This window comes from Candoia aspera, chromosome 2 (assembly GCF_035149785.1).
Source record: "Candoia aspera isolate rCanAsp1 chromosome 2, rCanAsp1.hap2, whole genome shotgun sequence".
Taxonomy (NCBI): domain Eukaryota; kingdom Metazoa; phylum Chordata; class Lepidosauria; order Squamata; family Boidae; genus Candoia; species Candoia aspera.
Window position 1 is genome coordinate 121475426 of NC_086154.1, and position 19397 is coordinate 121494822.

At 42.1% G+C, this 19397-nt stretch overlaps 2 protein-coding genes across 4 annotated transcripts in view; both read right to left on the reverse strand.

Annotated features, from left to right (window-relative positions):
- The window catches only part of LOC134490423 (ABC-type organic anion transporter ABCA8-like), an 83107-nt gene that overhangs the window by 48242 nt on the left and 15468 nt on the right, over nucleotides 1–19397 (reverse strand). For all 3 annotated transcript variants that reach the window (XR_010067209.1, XM_063293452.1, XM_063293453.1), the window contains 10 exons: nucleotides 19099–19157; nucleotides 17381–17491; nucleotides 15815–15990; nucleotides 14107–14226; nucleotides 13582–13720; nucleotides 11023–11113; nucleotides 9009–9148; nucleotides 1949–2068; nucleotides 1481–1664; nucleotides 267–430 (listed from right to left, as the gene is read on the reverse strand). Coding sequence is in view for 2 of the 3 variants with exons in the window: in XM_063293452.1 (XP_063149522.1) it covers nucleotides 267–430; nucleotides 1481–1664; nucleotides 1949–2068; nucleotides 9009–9148; nucleotides 11023–11113; nucleotides 13582–13720; nucleotides 14107–14226; nucleotides 15815–15990; nucleotides 17381–17491; nucleotides 19099–19157 (1304 nt within the window). In the remaining variant the exon portion in view is untranslated. The remainder of the gene's footprint in view (nucleotides 1–266; nucleotides 431–1480; nucleotides 1665–1948; nucleotides 2069–9008; nucleotides 9149–11022; nucleotides 11114–13581; nucleotides 13721–14106; nucleotides 14227–15814; nucleotides 15991–17380; nucleotides 17492–19098; nucleotides 19158–19397) is intronic.
- ARSG (arylsulfatase G) overlaps nucleotides 1–19397 on the reverse strand; it is a 588957-nt gene that overhangs the window by 23520 nt on the left and 546040 nt on the right. The gene's annotated exons all lie outside the window — the stretch shown is intronic.

Here is a 19397-nt window from a genome sequence, read left to right on the forward strand (position 1 = left end):
TTACATTCAGCAATACGTTCAAAGAGAGTTGGTTTAGCCTAGAATTCTGCTACATCTTTCTCTTGCATTCTGAAGCTAGATATAAACAATCAGTGAGGCACATACTGTGACCTTATTCTTCAGCAGATTTATGGTACAGCTCATGTCCAGGGGAGAACTCCCAAGCCAATTTCGGAGCTAACAGGATTAATCTGCACTAGGAATATCATACAACGATCTGAATGTTAAGAAATACAATGTCTCAAAATTCTGTTTTGCATTCTTACCTGTATTATTAAGGATCAGAAGTCCTGATGTCCCCATGAAAAACTGCTTTCCTGGCTCAAAATAATGCCCAGGATGCATCTCTTCATAATGAAGATTCGACCAAGCAGCATAGCTGGTAAACTGAATGATATAAGGTGCTAATATAGCCGCAGAAAGAAGTAGCCTAGGATGAAGAGATACTGATTAAGCACAGGAGAAAGGTGATGTCTGACCAGTTCTATTCTACTGCATTTATAAAATTAGCCACAACAGAGCAGAAGCATTTGATCATTAATGAATTTTATTGATTATCAAAATTCTTGCAGAACTGGGAGAGCAGCTTCGGTCTTCCATACAGTCTCCTCTCTATTTCAAAGCTGTTTATAGCTGCTTATAAGGGGCAAAGTAGCTTTGTGGAAGTGGAAAGGACAGCAGATGTTTCCCAGTGGTTGAGATCTCCCTCGGCGCCCCGTATTCCGTATTGTTTAGGAAACAGTAAACGAATCCTAAAAGGTACTTTGGTCAGGCCCATTCACACTGGGGAATTCCTGGGGAAACAAGTCGAATGAATATTCTATTTCTAACTAGGTTTCTGTTTAATAAATTCTATATTTTCAAAATCTCAAAATGGTATTATCTACCCAGTGCTATTATGGCTTTTATGTGGTTTTGTACTAATTTTATATTGACAACACAGGGAAAGTGATAGTTTTCCAAATTTTAAAAAATGAGAAACGACCACCACATGGCACAGACAGGAATCGAACCGTTGTCCTAGAAAGATTGAATGATGGAACTATTGAAATTTCTGATTTTGGCAGAACTGAATGACCTCCCCCCCCTCCTAGCTGCTGGTTTGCTTAGGATGATTTCCTTTCATGGCAAGCAAGGAGAAGCCATTCAAGTATGCCAGCTCCAGGGCTGGGGCAGAATAAGCGCTAGTTTGGAAGCGTGGCAAGGGCTGAGGTGGCTGGAATCTCTGAATTAACACCTCCTGTCTGGGATTGTTGCTTTCTTTCCAACTTTGGAGGGAGAAATTCAAAACATCATTATGTTCCTAGAGCTGTAGGTTTGCAACTTGAATGTGTTACTAAAATCAATTTTTTCTTTAGTTTACTCAGGGTTAAGGGAGCACGTTTACCCTATGATCACAGCATATGATCTAGCCTTCCATACAACTGTACGCTCAACATGCATGGCATATAAAATTAATATACTTTTTTAAGGCACTCACAGGGCTCTCCAGATTTTGCTCTCCCTCCTGAGATTTAGAAAGTGCATTCTTGCAACAGCACAAACTTGTTGTCTCCAGAGCTCTGTGCCTTTCATCGTCGCCTTTCCCATCTCTGAGAGCAACAGCAGATCCTGTTCCATTTCGTCCTTTCCTGCCACTTCCCCACTATGAAGAATTCCATAATCTAAAACCATTTTGAAAGTCAAATCAGTATTTTTATTTCAGCTGAAGGAAAATCTTCTTGTTGATCCATGTTTGCCCCTTCCTCTTCTCAGCCCCTATTCTTCTTGTTGGCTACAAGCCCTGCTACTGAAGGATCACTCCAGCACCTTCCCTCAGGTCTTCCAAAATGGAAGAAGAAAACAGTGAAAGTCCCACAGCACATCCCCCCCCCCCCGTTATAGTTATCAATACATTTTTCCCAGCAGGAAGACTAAAAATAGTACAATATTCAAAACAGTACCTTACCTTCTTCCTTCATGTTTTCATTTCCCTCTAGCTTCAAGAAGACATCTTCCAGAGTCGTCATGGTAACTCCATAATTAACAACCCCTAGGTCTGTCTGATGATCCATATCACTGAACAAACCTACGTGTTGGGGATGGGGGGTGGAGGGGGAAACACATACCAAGCTGATACCACCTTTTAACTTAAAAGAAGGACTGAAATAACCATCAGAAATTTGTGTAATTTCATCTGATTGAAAGAAAGTGAAATTTTAGGTGAAGTTTTCCTAATGTTTGCTTTTAACTTTTTACACCTTGCCAGCCTATAACAGACCAACTATAGTCCAATTTACCTACAGATTGAGAAGGTTAATCAATATATCCAAAGTAACACCATAAAAATAATCAACCCAATGAAGGCAAAGTTCATTTTAGAACTTTGCTTTACTTCACTCTCCCTTCAGAATCATTACTGCCCACTTCCCTGTGCAAAGATGGCAGATTTTTCAAAAAATACTATTCATTTTTTATGTGTCATGAGCACTGATGGTGAGCAGGAGGGGGGCCCTATCCAGGAGGGAAAATGCATGCGTAGTACTGAGGAGTTAAGCAGCCCTTCAAAGAGACACAGACCAGACCCGCTTTGACTTTTGGGGTTTATCTCTCTGGGTTTTTCCCACGCTTCTTCAGTTTGTTAGGATTTTCTGTCTAATGTAGCAGTAATAAAACACTAGAGACCTATTCCTTGTCTCAGTGTGGTTCCTGACTGTTAGGACATCAATCCTAGCAAACTCCTACTCCCATTGAAAGAGGGAGGAACAAAAAAAAAAAAGGAAGAGACATTTGGGAAAATGTCTTTGGAAAACCAGGAAATTCGGCAAGCCATCCAACAACTGGCAGCAGCATTGCAACAACATCAACAACAAGAAGATCTCCAGATCAACACATTACAAGCAGCCATGCTACAGCAGTTACAACAACCAGCTCCAATTAACCCACAACTGGTGCCAGCAGCAGCAGCAGCAGCTCCACCAGTAGTCTTGAGATCCCAGGACAGTCTACCAGAGAAGTTTGGAGGAGAAGCAGGACAGTTGAGAACCTTTCTCACACAGTGCACAATGTTTTTCGATAGCAGACCGGCAGAGTTTCCCTCAGACAGAACCAGAGTCACCTTCATTTTAAGTCTGCTAAAGGGCCCAGCAGCCAAATGGGCTATTCCCATGGTGGAGAACAATGACCCAATTCTCAACGACTACCAGAATTTTCTGGCAGGGTTCCGAGCACACTTTGACGACCCGATAAGAGAGGTCACTGCCAGCCAGGAAATTCGGAAGCTCAAGCAAGGCAACGAGAGGGTGGGAATTTACATTGCTGATTTCAAGCTGTTAGCAGGAGATCTGGACTGGAATGAGAGTGCCTTGAAAGACCAATTCAAACAGGGGCTGGATGAAGAAATTAAAAATGAATTAGTGCACCAGGGAACACCAGCTACCCTAGAAGGTTTATATCAACTGTCTGTGGTTGTAGACGCCAGGCCAGAAGAGCTCAGACAGATGCAGCCAGGGAGAAACAGGGGCTCAGAGCGCTTCCAGGATTTCCAGCTCTCTCCGCAGTATCTCTTTACTCAGGACCAGAGGAGCAGATGCAGATCAGGGCGAGCAGGAGGCTTATTTCCGAGGCTGAGAGACAGAGAACGAGAGAGAAAGCCCTCTGTTTCTACTGCGGAGTCCAGGGGCACATGGTGAGAGCTTGCCCAGTGAGAAGCCAAGCAAATTCCATAAGAGCCCCAGGGCAAGCAGCAGAACCAAGAGCCACCTCCACCTCGACTTCCAACTGGGGAAACTCCATCGGTCTCCCTCCACAGAGCTCAGCAGGGAGACCATCAATCAATTAAGAAGGGCTCATTCCGAGGATTCCAGGCAATCCTTTTACTACTTACCAGTCATAATGCATGTAAACCCAGAGCACCAGGTCAGGCTAGAGGCCCTCGTGGATTCCGGAGCTTCCACCAATTTTATTGATGTACAGACTGTACAAGACTTCAACATCCCAACCATAGAATTGCCACGTCCCATAGAAGCTGAGACCATTGACGGCCAGCCCCTCAAGGCAGGGCCGATTAGAAGTTTCACAGAACCTTTGCAACTAACAACAGGAGACCACACTGAGTGGATCCAACTTTATGTAACTGCATCACTTAATGTGCCTATAGTCCTGGGCACACCTTGGCTGAAGATCCACAACCCATTTTTGAACTGGACTATGGGAGCAATCTCCTTCCCAGCTAAGGAATGCCAGGACCACAAGATTCAAGCTGCTCTTCTCTCTCCAGCAACCAACGCACTCACGGAAGCAGGGGGGATCCAGTTGCCAGCCACATATGTAGATTTTGCAGACGTTTTCAGCGAACAAGAGGCCACAGCACTACCCCCCCCCCCATAGGGACTGTGATTGCACCATTGAGTTGATACCAGGAGCCAAGATTCCAGCAAGGAAACAATATCCCATGTCCCCCAAGGAACTAGCCACCTTAAAAGATTACTTGGATTCTAATCTCCAAAAGGGTTTCATCCAACCATCTACTTCCCCAGCGCCTGCTCCTACCTTCTTCGTACCAAAGAAGCCTGACCCGTTGGCACCGGCAACCCAGGAGGCACCCATGAGAGTGGTGCATGATTTCAGTTCCCTCATTAACGTCACGGTCAAGGAAAATTACCCACTCCCCCTTATATCTGATCTGCTGGATCACTTACAGAAAGCACGCATTTTTACTAGGTTGGACCTCAGGAATGCGTACAATCTGATCTGGATGAAAGAGGGGCATGAATATCTGACTGCCTTCGATACCAGGTTTGGTAAATTTGAGTACCTTGTTTTGCCCTTTGGCTTCTCTAATGCAGGAGCCATATTTTCCCGATTTATGAATCAAATTTTCTCTGATTTACTAGATAAGTATCTGGTCATTTATCTAGATGACATATTAATATTCTCTGAGGATGCTACAACTCATGTAACCCATGTACGTAATGTCTTACAAAGATTGAGAGAGAACAAGCTGTTCTCCAAGCTAGAGAAGTGTGCCTTCGATTTATTAACAGAAGGCATATCCACGGATCCTGCAAAGGTCCAGGCAATTCTCTCTTGGCAACCCTCCCGAAATGTGAAAGATGTACAAAGATTCCTAGGATTCTCCAATTTCTACAGGAGATTCATAAATAAATTTAGTGACAGGGCTAAACCCCTCACAGCTTTTGAAGAAAGGTTCAAAATTCATTTGGGGGTAGAGGGAGCAAGCAGCCTTCCAAGAATTTAAGCAACTCTTTGCATGCTTTTAAAGCACCCTGATCCCACGAAGCAATTCATAATGCATTCAGATGCTTCAGATTTTGCTATCATGGCTGTTTTATTGCAATATAATGACAAAGAAGGAAAGACACTACTCCCTTGTGCCTTTTCTTCCACACGCTCTCACCAGCAGAGAGGAACTATGATGTTTTTAACAAGGAGTTGCTGGCAATTAAAGCAGCACTTCAGGAGTGGAGGCACTGGCTAGAAGGTGCAACCTTTCCTGTGAAAGTTTGCACCGATCACAAGAATTTACAGCTTCTACAAAACACAAGATCCCTTACCCCACGCCAAGTCAGATGGAGCCAATTTTTCTCCGGTTTCAATTTTGTTATTTCTTATGTTCCTGGGGTACAGAACCGTTTGGCAGATGCCCTGTCTCGATCCATTCAGGCAACCCTCGCTACTCACCAGGAGGTACAGGCTACTATATTACAACCTCACAACTTTGATCAGTCTATGAGGGGGAACCAGACAGAGATTTTAGCAGCAGGCAGACAAGCAGAGGACCTATTTACAAGAGTCAGAGCTCAGCAGCAACAGAACCCATATGCCAGGGCCAGGATGGATGACCTCCAGAGGGGCCCGCAAGACACTGCCTCCCCATTTAATGTGGAAGCAGGAATCCTCTGGCATAGTGGGAGATTATACATTCCCCCTTCATTGAGGGAAGAAGTACTGAGACTTTGCCATGGCCATCAAACGGCAGGCCATGGAGGTCTTTTCAAAACTCTCCATAGAGCTCTGAGAGACTACTGGTGGCCTAAGATGACTGCAGACATAAAGAGTTACGTTGCTTCTTGTCATATCGGTAGACGAGCCAAGCCTCTCCCAGGGAAGCCCACAGGACTCTTGCAACCCCTACCCACCCCCAGTAGGCCTTGGGATACAATCTCCATGGATTTCATCACTGGTTTACCCCCGGTCCAGGGGCTGACTTCCATACAAATGGTGGTGGACCTTTTCACTAAAATGGCACATTTTATTCCTTGCAAGGGCCTCCCATCTGCGCAAGCCACAGCGCAGTTGTTTATGGACCATGTTTTTAGGTATAGAAGCATGATAAATCACTTGGTGAGTGAGAGAGGCCCTCAGTTCACTTCCAGGTTCTGGAGGGCCCTTTTCCAGTCATTAGGGGTCCAGATCCACCTATCATCATTGCATCACCCGGCTAGTAATGGGCAAGCTGAGAAAATTAACCAGTGGTTACAGCAGTATCTCAGGTGTTACACCACTTATCAGCAAGACAATTGGCCAGCCCTGCTCCCCATGGCAGAATTCACTTATAACAACTCTGTGCAATCCTCTACCAAGATGTCTCCTTTCCAAGCACTCTAGGGGGTTATCCCTTGGGTGTTGCCCACCTCCTCCCAGCAGGGAACTGTTCCAGCCACGGCTGATTTTCTTAAAGAGCAACAAGCCACACAGGAGTTGTTAAAGGAGCAGCTGAACAGGGCAAAGAGTGCTTACAAGAGAGCTGCAGATGCTCACAGATAAGAGGGGCCAACGATTGCAGTAGGAGACAAAGTGTGGCTCTCTACCAAGTGTTTGACCTCTACCAGGCCCTCCAAGAAGTTGGACTCTAAGTTTGTGGGCCCTTTCACTGTGGTACAGCAGATAAATCCAGTGGCTTATTGCTTAAAGCTGCCAGCATCCATGAAAATCCATCCAGTCTTTCACAGAGCCTTGCTAGATAAAGACCCTCCTCCAAGTACCTTACGATCACAAATGCCCCCCCACCTCTAGTAATTGTGGAGGGGGAGGAGGAATACGAAGTCGAGGAAATTGTGGACTCTAGGAGGAGGGGAAGGGGCATCCAATATTTAATGCACTGGAAAGGGTACCCTGAGGAAGAGCGCACGTGGGAAAATGCCAGAGATGTGCATGCACCAGGGCTGGTTCAATGATTCCATCAGCTTTTCCCTCACAAACCCAAGCCTCGCACTCTACCAGAGATTCCTCACTTGACTGAGCAAGCAGAGGAATCCCAAGCAGAGGAGTTCGTAAGTTGGCAACCTCCACCCCCGCCAGAGGCTCTGAGGCCAGAGCGAGAGGAGGAGGGGGAGTCGCAGCCCTCCACCTCCGGCTTGCATTTCCCAAGGGGGAGGGGGGAAGAATCTTCTAATTATCTAGCTATTTTCCAGCAGCAGCCACCTGGGCCAGAAGCGTTATCAGACCTGGAGAGCAGCACTGATTCGTCCTTGGAGGAGTTTTCCTTTGAAGAATTTCCATCGTTGCCCAGTTCCCATGGGAGCTTGGAGGAGGAGATGGACTTTCATGAGACTCTGGAGGGAGGAAGGAACTCTGGAAGGGAGGGGGCTGAAATGGAATGTGAATCTGAAGGGGAGGGTGATGTCATGAGCACTGATGGTGAGCAGGAGGGGGCTCCTATCCAGGGGGGAAAACGCATGCGTAGTACTGAGGAGTTAAGCAGCCCTTCAAAGAGACACAGATCAGACCCGCCTTGACTTTTGGGGTTTATCTCTCTGGGTTTTTCCCATGCTTCTTCAGTTTGTTAGGATTTTCTGTCTAATGTAGCAGTAATAAAACACTAGAGACCTATTCCTTGTCTCAGTGTGGTTCCTGACTGTTAGGACAACATGTTTCTTTATGATAGCTGCTGTCTGTAAAGCAATAGAAAGTTCTGAATCTTGAAAAGCTGGAAATACAGTAACTACAAGGGGGACGGTTTTGCACAGGACAGAAAGAGGGATGAAAAATATACAGAAAGTTTGTAATTTACCAATTAATGGACAACAGTTTTATGTAATTATCTAAAAAGCAGCATACCTTAATAAGAGATATGCCAGTTAATTTAGCCCAGAAACTGATTCCATCAAGGGATTGTGAAAATGGACATTAGTAATATTCTGGCATTTTTAAAAGAAAAGCCATTGAAATTATTGCATTAAAGATATTCATTGGCCCCAAAGCAAATTTATACTATTGGATGACTAAAAAGCAGTATTTGGAAGATACTGGCATTAATTTAAGCACAGCCTGGGGTGGAATACATTTGATTCTCAGTGAGAATCCAATTCAGCTCAACTCACTTTATTTTTCTATTGCTTTCTTAGACTGTTAGGGAATCTCTCATTATCATTATTTTAGGGTATATGTGATATAAATATATATTATATTATCTTAATTCTCTAATAGTGAAATAAATTATTACACTTTGTAACCAAAGTATATGTTGGTAAAAGAGCAAAAATATACTCTGGCCTCAAAAATTACTTTGAAATAAATTCTAAATGTTGAATTCACAAGATAGTAGCAATTAAACTTACGGTTCACTTAAAACAAATTCGCACTGGAATTTGGGTGAGGACCTTTTTATAGGTCTTGTTAATTAATGTTAGAATTGTGATCTCTTCTTTTTGCTGTTACTTAATGATAATGGCTTTTGTCTGTGAAAGATGTTTCTTGCGCACTCCTTATTATTTAACAGTTGATTAAATTACTAGCTTCTCTGTTTCCATATGATTAATCATAAGAAATGTTAATTATGTACTTGATTTTTTAAATGCTTTTTACTGTTTTCATCTGCATGTTGCTCAAAGGACCAAATGTAGGATAATGCAAAGAGTTCACCTGTTTGGTAGGAGAGTGACATTCAACGAATAATTGACTCCCTCTGTTGTCCAGGAAAGCATGGGACACGTGACCTCGACACTTCAGGCTCTTTTGGGAAACAGCAGCTAAATTCATTGTTATTTATACAACATGATAATTACCTGAAAACTTATCCACGGCTGGTAAGGGCAGGGTATAGCTCAGCTCATTTTCGTGTTGTCCTGATTTTTCTGCAGCAGGGATGTAGTGTTTGACCAGCGAGGTTATTCTTTCAGAGTCACAAAACTCATCCGTATGCATCCTATTCACATGAAGCAACCATTTAGGGCAAGAGCAATGTCCAACTCATTTATTCAGGAGATTCAATGGATCCTTCCAATTGAAAACCTGATTTCAGGCTATCTCATACTTGCTAAACTTCCATGATGAAGCAACCCAGTGCCGGTACTGGAGCTGACTTGCTGTAATTAACACAATTTTTAAATAAAATAGCTAGGATATATCCTAGCTCATTATGTCCCCTCACTAATGCAACATAGTATCCTTCATTCATTTTTAATTCAAAAGAAACATAATGGGAAACTCTTTCTTTCCTTTCAAATGCACCGTTGAAACAGATTTGATTGGTGTGTATGTATTAAGAACTTCCTCAAAACATTTGGGAAATACGAAAGCAGACCGTTAAACCAGTTTTAATCATTTCATCTTGAAGGCCCGGCAAGTTAAATTATATTTCTATTGGAATTCACAAATCCTGGAATCTTAAAAGAACTTTAAATAAGGAGTCACGTTCTTACATTTGTTTGCAAGAAGAATAACCCTGCTGGATCAAGGCATCTTAGTCCAGGGTTTTGTTTTCCCTTAGTAGCGGATCAGGGGCTTCTGGGAGGCTTGCAAGCAGTAGGAGGAGGGCCAACCATTGTGCCCCTCCCTGTGGTATTTGGAGGTAACCGTGAATCTTTGAAGTTAATAGCTCTTAGTAGACCTCTCCTCCAAGAATTCACCCATTCCCTTTTGTAAAGCCATCCAGATTAAGGGCCATCCACAGGTTAGTGGCACACTATGTGAATAAGTGATGTTTAAAAATCTGTTCTAAAACTCCTTCCACTCACTTTCAGTCCTAGTGTTTTTGAAGGGAGCAAACTTTTCCCTCTCCATTTCCTCCGTGCCATCCATGATGTTATATCCCTGAGTTACATCCCTGCCTTTTTTTCCAACTCAGAGTACTTTACATCGCCAAATCTTGTAAAGAAGGTACACACACACACACACGGTGATTCTGGTTGCCCTCTTATCTACTTTTTCCAGCTCTATTATATGGGTTTGTAAATGTGACGACCTGACTCTACGTGATATTTCAGGTGCAGACATAACTATTCATTCTGGCACCTCTGGTCTGACTGATGGCACAATAGCAACCTCAGTTGGCATCCCTGAGCAAGTAGATGTTTGGTCTGTTATCACAGAATAGTCTTCGTTTACAGAACCTAAGAATTCAGATTTTCTTACAAAATTCCAAGGAAAGCCAGTAGTTAAGCTGTTGAACAGGCTCAGATAGATTTAGGTCGAGTCCTCCTTGAGTCTTGGAAGCTTACCAGATAACTTCAGGCAGCCGCTATCTAATCTACCTCCCTGTTTTGGTGAAATCATGAAAGAAGGAGTACTCTGCATGCCACCTTGAGCTCCTGAAGGAAAGATAGGCTAAAGGCAATCAGATAAATAAGCAAAACCGTTTTGTGTCCCAGTCAAACTGAGCAGCTCTGTTTTGAATGCTTGCCTTTGTGAGGCCCTTCTGCATGTTTGCAAACTCCCTCTTCTAGTAAGCTTCTCTGTCTCTCTTTCCTACCATCTGAGCATGCAGTGAGGATTGGCAACAAGCTTTAAACATATTGATTATTTCACTAGGTGTCTTCTTTATGTAATTCTACACTGGGTAGTTTTTAAAACTTTTTATTTGTTGTCTATTTAAATGTTACTTTTCTCCATTATTGAGATTTGTTTTGTAATTATTAACTAAGATTAATTTAGCTAAATTGCTTTGGGTGTCTCTGTTTCAAAATGGAAAAGCAAGGTGTAAACCTGCAGAGAATGATTAAATATCCCAGCACAGAATTAAATATTAAGCTTTTCAGCTACAAAGAAAATATATGCATAACGTTGACATATTTCAGGTACCTTAAATGGTAGCCAATGCCCCATTTTTTCTTCAAGAACAGAGACGAACCAACACACTGCAGCCTGCCACGTGAGATAATAGCTTTCCGGTCTAGAGAAAGCACAAACATGTTTTTTAGTTTATCTCATTCAGTAGTAAGAATTTCTCTTTGCCAAATTCTAACTATTAAACATATAGTTGTTGGAGATTTAGTAGGGTAAATGCAGAAAAGAAATCAATTTCACTGGTTTGGTATAAAATTTTCATAGTTACAGGCCTATGAATTAGACCTAATTCTTACTGACAGAAAAGAGGAGCAAACTAAAAGTAAAATAGACAAGCTAACGTACAAATCTGATCCTGTAAGGTGGGATGAGCCAACAGTGGCTAGAACGGCAACTTTACATATCCCACATTCAATTTTTTTTTAGGGATTTCAGTGAGGTGGTAGAGGGAATCCTTTTTAGATTTGCAGATGAAATAAGATTGGGTGTGGTAGCCCATATCCCAGAATCTTAGAATTACAAAATTGGAAGGGACCCACAAGGATCATCTAGTCAAACCCACTGCAAGGTGCAGGAAAACTAACTAAACCATCCTTGAGAAGTGGCTGTTCAGCCTCCTCTCAAAAACCTCCAGAGACGGAGAATCCACAACCTCTCACTCTGGCACAGTTCTCCCATCAGGAGATGAAATAAAATTCAAAATGAGATTGATTGGTTGGAGACATAGGCTCAAAGTAACCGAATGACATTTAATTGAGACTAGTTCTTCACTGGAGAAAAAAATCAAACGCATGGATACAGGATGGGGATATTTAGTCTGGTAATAGCAGTTGTAGAAAAGATCTTGGTAGTTGTATGAGGCAATGTTGTGATGCTGCTGCAAGAGAGGCAAACAGATCGGCACATGTGACACCACTGCTGTGCGAGCTGCACTGGGCACCAGTTTGCTTCTGGGTCCAATTCAAGGGGTTGGTTAAGACCTCTAAAGCCCTACATGGCATGGGGCCAGGTTACCCGAGGGACCGCCTCATCCCCTTAACATCGACCCATCCCACCCGGTCATGCAGAGAGGGCATGCTACGAACCCTGCCAACAAGGGAATGCCACCTGACGGGGTCCAGGAGGTGGGCCTTCTCTGCAATGGCACCCACCCTCTGGAACGTTCTGCCTCCGGAGGTGAGGCAGGCCCCTTTGCTCCCGGCCTTCTGGGAGAACGTGAAAACCTGGTTCTGCCGCCTCACCTGGGGTGGGAGGGGCACCAGTTCTACTTGGGGATGGCTAGTACCATAAATCTCTCCCCAACGAATAAGATCTTCACTTCTTAGGTTTTATATCTATTTTATCTTTATTTATTGTATTGTAATTCATAGGCTTTTAATTTTAATTTTATTGTAAACCGCCCAGAGTCCCCCTTTTGGGAGAGATGGGAGGTGATAGAAATTTGAAAAACAAACAAACAAACAAACAAATAAATAAATAGAATTTTAGGCTGCATTAACAGAAGTCTAATTTCCATATCATAGGAAATAATAGACCCACTGTATTCTACTTTGGTCTGATTCCACTTTAAGTACTGTGCTGAAGTCTGGGCACCATATGTAAGGAGTCGGAGAAATGGGAACAGGTTAAGAGGTAGTGAGGAGAGCAAACAGAGTCTTATAAACTACATTAAAAGAGATCAGGTATATGTAGGCTTGAAAAGAACCGAAGTTGGGAAATAGATCTCTTGTTCCAGAGCGCAGGATATGGAATGATGGATGTATCTTACAGGACGGCAGAATGTTACCGAAACTTCCTATTAGAGCATCTTCACAGTGGAACCACATACTGAAAAAGCCGGTTTCCCCTTCATTGGATGTGCTCAAGATGAAGTCAGACCGTCATCTCTTTGAGAATTTTTGATGTGGATTTCTGCACTGAGGGGTTGTACTCAGTGGCCTGTCTCATGATTCTACTCTGATATGATATAAAAAGCTTACTCAGTGGCTTTAGCCTAATTGCAATGTATGCAAACCTTGATAATCCTACAGGGTTCTACTTGTTACTAATTTAAAATGTACTTTTGGAAGAAAGTCAGAAACAATTGTGTAAAAATATTTGTTGATTATATCCTGAAAGTACACTCTGTGGGATACAAATGTTGGTTTGGCAAGGAATCTTGGGAAGAAACATCTCAGGCATAGTCCTTTATCTTTCTCTAAAGGAATCCAATTGTGGGACAGAACAATTGATACAGGAGGAAGAAAGAAAGGAAGTAACAAACGACCTAAAAAGCTGCCGGAAGTGAAAGGGGCTTAGCAGGGGAGAAATGAACAGATGAAATGTATGAAAATTCCAAACTGACAGGAGAAGCAGAGAGATTTCAAACTGCCAAGTCTGGTTGACTCGTAGTGATGTACAGTGTGTGGCCGGATTTAAGAAGTTACACGGATCAGCTCAATTCTCCTTTCTGACAGGTAGGAACAGAAGGAGAAAAGATGGTATTTGAAGGAATACATTTGCAATGTGTATCTACCTATACTTTCTCTTTGTTCCTATATTCTAATCTGCTTCACTCTGAGGAGGTCTACTCACCAGAAAGGATGTCAGCTTCGTCCATGAACTGGGTAGCAAACAAAATGACTCGATTGGCTTTGCGTTCGCTCAGGAGAGCCCACACTTGGTGTCTGGAATACGGATCCAGTCCAGCAGTTGGCTCATCTAATAATAATACCTGCAGGTAGGCATTTGGTTGCATGTCTTAATTCAACACATTAAAAAATTGGCAGATAGCATTCATTGTTGACACCCAGTTTCCCTTTATGAAGACACGAGGATATTGCAAAATTGTGTCGCTTTTGAAATAACATTTAGAAGGCTTTATTTTATTTTTACAATAGAAAATAATGTCATTAAAATGTGAAAATTTCACTGAACATGCAAAAGTCCAGAAAGTATTGGGAAAAGCCTTGAGAAGCTGAAGCTGAAGGAAAGGGAAACCATAGCAAAATTAGGGATTTCCATGATTACTATCTGTGCAGGTCACCAGCAGGGAGGAAAACACTGTCTTCATCTAAAGAAGCCTACTTAATGGGCCTTTTCGCCCAGTAGAGGATTTACCTGTGGTTCTCCTAAAAATGTAATCCCAAGAGATAATTTTCGTTTTTGTCCACCACTTAAATGATTAGCCTGGGTGTTCTGAATGGCCTTGATGTCCAAGAGGGTCAACAATTTTTCAACCTATAAATATATATAAATTGCAATTACAGAAACTTCTATAACATTCTTCTATGTTCTCTCTAAACCACAATATTCACCTTTTTCACATGCTTTCTCACTGGAGCATGTTCCCCTGGATGAATATTATTTATTTATTTATTTATTTATTTACGGCCTCCGGGTTCCACAAAGCAATTTCGGTTCAGTTCGGTTAGGCCCCAAGCATTTCTACAAGTAAAAGTCACGCGAGTCTTATTTTTTCAAAACACTACAAGGAGATTCCCCTAAAAGAAAGTGTGGCTCCGTTGTCTCAAATTATGTTCTGGAGCTCTGGATCCATCCCAAAATTGTTTAGCCAGTTTCTGCATAACTTAATATTTAAAATTGATATCTTTAAATATATTTTATTCATTCATTCATTCGTTCATTCAAAGTTTTTGCCACCGCCCATCTCCCCCAGTAAAAACAATCAATTAAAACAGCAATCATAACAATTGTATAAAATAAACATACAGTCATCACATATACATATAAAATAAATAAAAATGAAATCCAAGTGGCAGATGATCTAGCACAGTCCACGTGTGTGAGGAGCACTCTAAGGCACCAGCCATCCCCAGGAGTATCTGCTCCCCTCCCTGCCCCAAGCAAGGCAGCATAGCCAAGTCTTCAGGCTCCTCCGGAAGGTCGTGAGCGATGGGGCTTGCCTCACTTCTGGGGGCAGAATGTTCCAGAGGGCGGGAGCTACTGCAGAGAAGGCCTGCTTCCTGGACCCCGCCAAATGAAACTCTCTTACCACGGGGTCCACAACATGCCCTCTCTGCATAAATAAATATATGCATAATATGTTTAAACTCATATATACTGGCCGTATAATGACTCACACTGGGTAGATATTGTTGGAAGTATCAGGGGTCAACTCAGCATTGTCTCATAAGCATAAGGGGGTCTCTCTAGCAAACGCATCTCTATTGTGCTTGTGGGATGTCACATGGGGCAGCGGATTTCCACTTCCTCCTCCTTCTTGGGCTTGGGGATTAACAATCTCCATTATCCTTCTGGCAGACATGCAAGCAGGAGGTGCTGCAGGAATGCAGCCCTCCCCCTACCATCTCGCTTGCATGCAGACTTTCTATTCCACATAGAAAGTGTCTACAAAGCACCAGTGATGCTACTATGAATCTACCTGTATCCAGATCTACTGAATAAAAGTAAGCTGTCTCTATTTCTCTTCATCTAACTGCTGTGTGAAGACTGAATTTATTTCTGAACGTAATTAAGCTTAATGTGCAAGTTCCTTTTTTTGGTTCACACTTCTACTCTGCAAGATTGCTGTTAGCTGCTTGGAGTTCTTGTATTAACCTTTAAAAACTCCATCAGATATGACAGCCAGCAAAATGGTTTTAAAAAGCAGGTAAGCAGTTAAGCTGGTAGCAACACATCTGTCCCACTCATTCCAAAGGCTAACTAGTGTTTCCTAAAATTATAAATACAACCAGAGGAGAATAATATTATCAGATAAGCTTACAAGGGGAAAAGTGCAGAACACAAGCACCTGTGCAATACAAATCTGTGCAATACAACTGAATACATTTGAATACATTATTACCTCATTTTCTACTGCATTGGATGGTATCCCCTTTATCTTAGCAAACGTCTTTAAGTTTTCTTTCACTGTTAAAAATTCAAACTGAATATTGAATTGTGGACATATAGCACTTATTTCCCAAATCTTTTCCATGTGTTCCTTTTCAGATACATTGTACTTGAATATGGATGCAGAACCTGTAGGCATTAGCAAAGAGATTGCATAGTGAATTTTCCATTTAGATAGGCTGGTATTATTTTAGGATATAATGAATTAAAAGGCACCTGCTGACAAATGAGCTTTTCTGTTCTTGAGCCAATCCATTGTAATGTATACTAGTAATGACTGTCCTCCTAAGGCTAGTTTTCACTTTGGCCCTACAGGGGGCTGTACTCCCCCTAATAGGGCTGGTCTGCGCTGCAGTCTGGATGCTCTCCAGGAGACCATGGCCAGGAAAAGCGTTCTCCAGCTTCCCTGCCGCAGCAGACAAAGCCATGCCTGAAGAAGGATGCTTAAGTGTCAGCTACTCGTGCCTTTATCACCTGATACTTGGATGCTGTGCTTGGAGCTGCATTTAAAGACCTCTTTGGGAGGGGTGTGTGCTTCAAGTCAGTGTTGACTCCTGGTGACCACCTGGACTAGTCCCTGCAGTTTTCTTGGCAAGCTTTCAGGAGAGGTTTGCCATTGCCTTCTTCCTAGGGCTGAGCAGGAGTGACGGGCCCAAGGTCACCCAGCTGGCGTTGTGGCCAAGGCGGGACTAGAACTCACGATCTCTAGCCTGGTGCCTTAACCACCCCACCAAACTGGCTCTCCTTTAAAGACCACCTGGAAAAAAATACCTAAACCTTTTTTCAAAGAGACATCAGTATAAATCTGCATGTTGGAATATTGTGTATCAACTTAAAATTTTATGTCAGTACTAAAATAACATTTAACTAGGGTTATTATGCAATAATACAACTCCATTATTTTTAACAACATTTCGCCTACTATTTCTTTCTTTTAGCTTTGTTTTTTACATAATTGGGTGTGTATTTGGTATTTGCTGAATCGGGTGGATCTTGTTTTGTTACGGCATTTATGCTGTGTTGTGATTTAAGGTTCTATGGTGTTCTATAAGGGTTTTGTTGTTGTGAGCCGACCAGAATCAGTGAGGGATACAAGTGGTCCAACATAAATATATCAGTAAGGGTAATAGAAAAAGCAATGAGACTCCGGGTGCAATGCTAAGCATGTTTACTCAGAAATAAGTCTTCACAAAGTACACAGTTAAGCTGAAGAATTCAGTACCACATGATGCAAAGGATGCTGACAACTTAGATGATGTTTAAATCAGATTGTACAACTTCACTGAAAATAAAACTATCAATTACTTTTAGTCGTAACAGTTTATAGATGATACCTTGCTAGAGAACAATGGCAGAAAGGGGCTGTTGTGGGTTTTCCTGAGGCATCTAATTGATTATTGTGGAAAAGAGGAAATGGGACTAGGCTGGACCATGGTCGGATCCAACAGGGCTGCACACTTCTAACCCTACTTTGCAACTGGGCTGGCAGTTGAATTCATTTTAAAGTTTTGATTCTTACCATCAGATGGTTTGGAAAGTCCACTGAGGATGTTTAGCAGTGTAGTTTTTCCAGCTCCGCTATGACCAAGTATTGCAGTGATCTGACCTTCATAAATATCCAAGGACAAGCCTAATATATAAAGAATATATAACAGAAGAAATCACGCTGGCCCTTTTCACATATAGCTACAGCATTATCCAGGCCCCTTAGTTTCAGAATCCATGCTGTTCTTGGCAAAGCAGCCAAGCCTGAGGGAAAGAAAGAAGCCACAGAGGAGTAAAAAAGAAGCTTCTTAGATCACTGTGTCCTCCACTGATTTACTGTAGTTTAGGATATGTGGTTCTCTACTGATTAGATCAAAGAGAATTGGTCCCAAGTAAATTATGGCCATGGAAACTTGTCTCCACACAATTGGGGAATCCAGGACAGAAGGTACAAATTGGCAAGAAAAATAGCTGGATCCTAAAATATTTTGCAGTTGTTACAATGATTCTATTCTGTTAAACGGTTCTAAAACCAAAAGTTTTCCTGAAACCTCTTTTATATCACAGGATGTTATTTCCTTTCTTCATCCCTCCTAAGCACTTTGAGTCCATTGTTTTATATTCTATGAGTAGCTCTGAGTTCTTCATATTTCTATCCTGAATTTTAGAATTGCTACTGATTCCAGTACCAGCTACTCTTTCTTTTTGCTGGTACTCATAAAACAGGTTTTCCCCATGTTTTCCTATCAAGGACATGGGAGGAAAGTAGGAACCAAGTTGCCTTCCCCTTTTCAACCAGTGCTCAGAAAGTTGATGCAGAGTGTGGAGACGAGTGTGTAAAATCCCTGGGGGACAGATCACAAAGATGACCTTTGAAAGGTGCTTAAAGTTAATGTTCAATTTTAAAGGGTCCCAGCAAGCTTTCTTCACAAGCAGGAGAGCAGGAATGCCTATGTTAGGTGTCAACATTTTCACGCGACTCACACAATAGCTGTCATGTTCCCGTTCCGATGTTTATGGTTCCTCGTAACGTTTCACATGTCATGTCTGCAGTTGCGTGCCTGCCTGGCCACGCTGGTAAATTTCCTTTGTGCTGACTTGTGATCTTCTGGAATGTGTGTTTGGGTTATCTCTGCTGTTCAAGGTTACTTTCCCAGGCCGATTCTAACGGTTGCTAGCATCTGGGGTGGGTGGTTGCTATGCTAGCCTGAGGGGAGGGTTCGCAACGGGAGCAAGGCTTTTAAGTTTGTATTTGGCGCGCTTTTGCTCATTCTCAGCTTTCTTCGTACTTTGCATACTATTCATTCAATAAATTAGTTTTCTCTAGTAACTACTGATGAGACTCCTTTTATTGGAATAGGCAATCATTGCAATAGCTTGGATTACCCTCCCCCCAACCCCCAAATCAATAAAGTCATGTCAGGTTGCTGTATCTCATGAATTCCTGGCATTTTAATCCCTGAGATATCATGTGAGGTCAGACAAGAATGATAGCATTTCATATATCTCCTGTGTTTTCTTGCCAAACAACTCGTGAGATTCCATGCAAAGAACCCCAACGTTTAATATAAATTGGCAATCGCAGTAGATAATGCCCATTTTATTGTAAAAAATGCACTAACTTTGGAGGTTCAAGAATGGCATCTATGCGTATTGTGCATGCCCTACCTCCCCAATAGTTTGGTTGACAATCCCTGAACTACTTCAGAGGGCCAAAGCAATAGTCTATATTCTAAGCTGTGGGTCTCTTACCTTTCAAAGCTTCTGTTTCTGTGCTTTTCGTTTTATACTTTTTTTTCATGTTATTTAGTCTAGAAAATAGTGAAACAGTTATTTGTCAGTACATTGGGAGACTCTTCTCACAAATGTCACAATCACCCAATATATCACTTTGACAGCGGCGAATATTAATTTAGCATTCAGTATGTCATTGTCAATGTTAGACACGGGATATGTTTTCCTCTGGCATATGCCCAACAGACATAATAAAATAATAGTAAATATGAAAACATAATAAAATAAAATGATAAAAGCCAATACAGTAACAGCAG